The 4,028-nt window shown below is 53.3% G+C and overlaps 1 protein-coding gene across 1 annotated transcript; it reads left to right on the top strand.

The window, feature by feature from the left end:
- Positions 1 to 214: 214 nt before the first annotated feature.
- On the top strand, positions 215 to 1,459 carry LOC114026847 (relaxin-3 receptor 1-like). Its single transcript, XM_027840599.1, has one exon. It carries the CDS (start codon positions 215 to 217, stop codon positions 1,457 to 1,459), a length of 1,245 nt encoding a protein of 414 aa, XP_027696400.1.
- Positions 1,460 to 4,028: the final 2,569 nt, after the last annotated feature.

Below are 4,028 nucleotides of genomic sequence, written 5' to 3'. Positions count from 1 at the left end.
GCTGACCAATCGTCGCCCCACAAGGGCGGGATCCTCTCTTGTTAAAAGCACCAAACGGATGCTCACCTCCACTGAGTTGCGCCCCGGAGTTCGTCCAGGACATGGTGTCCTTGCGTACAGTGGTGTGACTGGCGCGCTGGAGTAGGCGGCGGGTTAGGTAGGCGACGGCTGTATATTCCCTTGGGCCCCAGCGTTCCAACTCCAGCCTGGGACAATGTACGCAGAAGAGGGCAGACGCAGCTCCGGAGCCGTCGGGGCAGTGCCTTCCTGCGGCGGCTTGGAAGGTGGGGAGTCCCAGCGGCCAGTCAATGCGTGTGCGGGAGCCCCAGGCAACGGGACTCAGGGCCGCAGCTCCGGGAGCCTGGACACCGTGGAGGTGCCGGCGGGGGCGGCGCTGGTGTTGCGGCTGCTGATCGCTGCAGTGTACCTAGCGGTGTGCGCGGTGGGCCTGGTGGGCAATGTGCTGGTGATGGTGCTGGTCCGGGCGCGGCAAAGACGCCGGCCATCGGCCTTGAACTGCTTCGTCCTCAACCTGGCGGCCACCGACTTCCAGTTTGTGCTGACCCTGCCCTTCTGGGCGGTGGACACAGCCCGGGACTTCAGCTGGCCCTTCGGGAGCGCCATGTGCAAGATCGTGCTTTCGCTGACTGTGCTCAACATGTACGCTAGCGCCTTCTTCCTCAGCGCAATGAGCATCGCGCGCTACTTCACCGTGGCTGGGGCCTTGCGCCGCCGCAGCCTGGACGACGGAGGTGCCGCCTGCTGCAGGGCGGCCACCCCAGTGTGGGTGTGCGGCCTGCTTTGGGTCGCCGCCTCCCTGGCCACAGCGCCCACGGCTCTCTTCTCCACTACGGCCAGTGTGGCCGGCGAGCGGCTGTGCCTGCTCCGCTTCCCCGACGGCAGCTGGGACTGGCTGGCTCTCTACCACGTGCAGAAGATAACCGTGGCCTTCCTGCTGCCCCTGGCCACCTTGTCCGCCTGCTACCTGCTGCTGCTACGCTTCCTGCGCCGGCGGCCAAGGCCTTGGCTACGGGGGAGCGCCGGGCCGTCGGGGGCCCCCGGCAGTGGCCGGAGGCCCTCGCGAGTGACTCGCTCCGTGACGGTGGTGGTGCTCGCCTTCTTCCTCTGCTGGCTGCCCAATCACGCCATCACGCTCTGGGGGGTGCTGGTTAAGTTCAACGCTGTGCCCTGGGACCGGGCCTACTACCTGGTGCACAGCTACCTGTTCCCGGTGACCATCTGCCTGGCGCACGCCAACAGCTGCCTCAACCCGCTGCTCTACTGCCTGCTGCGGCCCGAGTTCCGGCAGCTGCTGTGGGAGCTGTGCTGCCGCCGCCGCAGTCTCTCGTCCTCCAGCCCAGCCAAGGGCGGGCCGGCAAGTGCCGCCTCTGGACCGGCCCAGAGGCGATGGAGGAGCTCGAGCTGCAGCGAGCCGCTGCCCCCGCCGGGCCGAGTCTGAGCCCGGGGAACCCTGCGGGCCGGCCCCGGCCAGGGCCAGAAGGGAGGGAAGGACGGACTGACGCTGAGCTCTAGGGATCAGGACCAAGGAGAGAGGGCAGCGCCTTCCCTTAGGGGAAGATAGAGCTGGAAAGAAATTGGGAGATAAGGTAGCCCAACCCTTCACTTGACAAATGAGCAGACTGTGACTGGGTGGAGGGAAGGCACCTTCTTAAGATCTCACCACCAGTAAGTGGCAGCGTCAGGACCTAAATCCAAGACTTCTAAGGTCACGTCCTGCGCTCCTTTCCTCTCCCTGACGCCCTCTGCTCACGGCTGAGGTGACAATGTGTGGCTGGGCTGTGTAGAGATGGAAGCCCGGGGCGGGTTGGCTTTAGGGGCAAAGGCTACAAAGAGATGGTCTCGACAATAATGTTTTCCTGACGTAGGGGCACTTCAGAGCCTAGGCTCCCGGGGCTCAGTTCACTCATCACTTGCAGTTCTATCATCCAGTGACACAAATGAGAGCATGCGTGTTTTCTTTTTAATCGATTAATATGTTCAAACTCTGGAAAATCCCTGCTTTGTTTTTGTGTGCGTCTGGCTGGGGAGTGGAGGAGAGAGCTCATGGGTTGCATCCATTAACTAAGCATATTGATTGCAGAGAAACTTCAAGCATGAAAAACATGCCTCAGGGGAAAGGGGGAGGCAATTTTGATCTTCAGATGGGTTCCAACATATTCTGACTGCATCAACTTACACTCACATGAAAGGGAAAAAAAAAATATTCTGTTCCTGACACCAAAAGGGTATAAATGCGACTGCTCATGCTTGTCCCTTCCCAGGATTACCAGACTGGAAATTTCTTCTGGGTATTAGCATGTCCTCAATTTCCTCATGTGTGGAACCATTCTAAGTGGAACCATTGGACTGAGGCTCTAGGGCCAAGGCCTTTCCCCAGTAGCATGTGAAGCATTTGGAACAGTTCCAGTGTATTCTCTTGAATCTCTGAAGCAGTATTTTGCTAGAGCCCTGAAGTGGTGATCCTTAAATTAAGATCTAAAAGTCCTTTTAAGGTGTAGCTGTAAGCTGGCTCCTTGTGGTCAACTCAGATTAAGTGGATATGTTTATTCAACATTTCCTTCCAGTTCTAATATTTCAAACTGTGTGCTACCACATACACTCATTGTGATCCACCTAGCATTACGATATTCTCCCTGAATCCCAGAGACCACTTCCCACACCCTTTTGTTGTTGTCCAGCCTGTCTCACTCTTCGTGACCCCATCTGGGTTTTTTGGCAAAGATATTGGAGTGTTTTGACATTTCCTGCTCCATCTCATTTTGCATGTGAAGACTGAGGCAAACAGGGTTAAGTGACTTGCTCAGGGTCACAGAGATAGCAAATGTCTGAGACCAGATCTGAACACAGGAAGATGAGTCTTCCTGATTCCAAGCCCAGTGCTCCATCCATTGCCATCTAACTGCCCTTTCCTCTACCCTTGGAGGTAGGTAAATTACAACAATTTTTATATCTTATCTGGCAACAGCCCCCATTCTGACTCACAGTGTGGAGCCTGCTCCATTTGGAGATGTGGCCAACAAGAGGTCAGTGGTCATGATTTCATCCCCATCCATACTTTCTAATAAACCCTTACACTTGCTAGCTAAATTGGATCAAACTCAGTTATTAGAATGTGAAAGGAAAAATATACCAGGAAAATGCATTAATCAGTAACTGGAGCCCCAAACAGATGCTGGGAAAGGACCTGTTGGTGAAATGGAAAAAACTGGCTGGATATAAAGTCTAGGAGCTTATTAAATAAGACCCATTGCATCTTTTGGAAGTGGATGGCTGCAGTGTCTCTCAAATTTCTGAATGGTGGGAAAAATTTGTTCTGTTAACGGAACAGTTAAGAGATGTGCTAGTTTTATTGAATTCTGAGATATTTTCTTTGAGAATAAACTATTACAGGAGTTGAAAGCTAGCACAGAGCATTTATTTCAGTTAATTATAAGCTGAGGCATTAATTTATCCTCCCAGTTCTCCTCACATGCCTATTGTTCCCTGGGAGCAAAAGGCAGGAGTTTTTTTTCTCTCTCCCTTGGTCCTTTCCCCAATCTCTGCCCACCCTCATCACCTTCCTGCATCTGTTTAGATGCTCAGCTGGTTTCTTGCTGGTGAAAACAACACCCACTTGTGATCCATCTGCATGGAACACAATTGGGCTGAGACTCTAGGGCCAAGGATTTTCTCCAGTAGTAAGTAAGGCTTTGGGACAACTATAGTCTGTTCTTTTGAATCTCTGAAGCCATATTTTGCTAGTGCCTTAGAATGATGCTCCTTAGATTGGGTTCTAAAAGGGTCCTTAAGGTGTAGCTGGAAGCCAATTCCTTGTGGCAAAATAAGATGGAACACACACATTTATTAAACTCGTACTCTGTGCCTGGCCCTGTACTAAATGCTGTGGGGAAAGGAGGATGTGATTCAATCCAAAAAGCAACTATTATGCACAAAGCACTATGCTGGGGCTGGTGATAAGACAAAAATGAAACCAATCTTGCCCTCAAAGACCTTATGTTTTGCTTGAA

Source organism: Vombatus ursinus, unplaced genomic scaffold, assembly GCF_900497805.2.
Source record: "Vombatus ursinus unplaced genomic scaffold, bare-nosed wombat genome assembly UNPS02014847.1, whole genome shotgun sequence".
NCBI lineage: Eukaryota > Metazoa > Chordata > Mammalia > Diprotodontia > Vombatidae > Vombatus > Vombatus ursinus.
The sequence above is the reverse complement of the archived record's forward strand: the minus strand, read 5'-3'. Positions and strand labels throughout refer to the sequence as shown.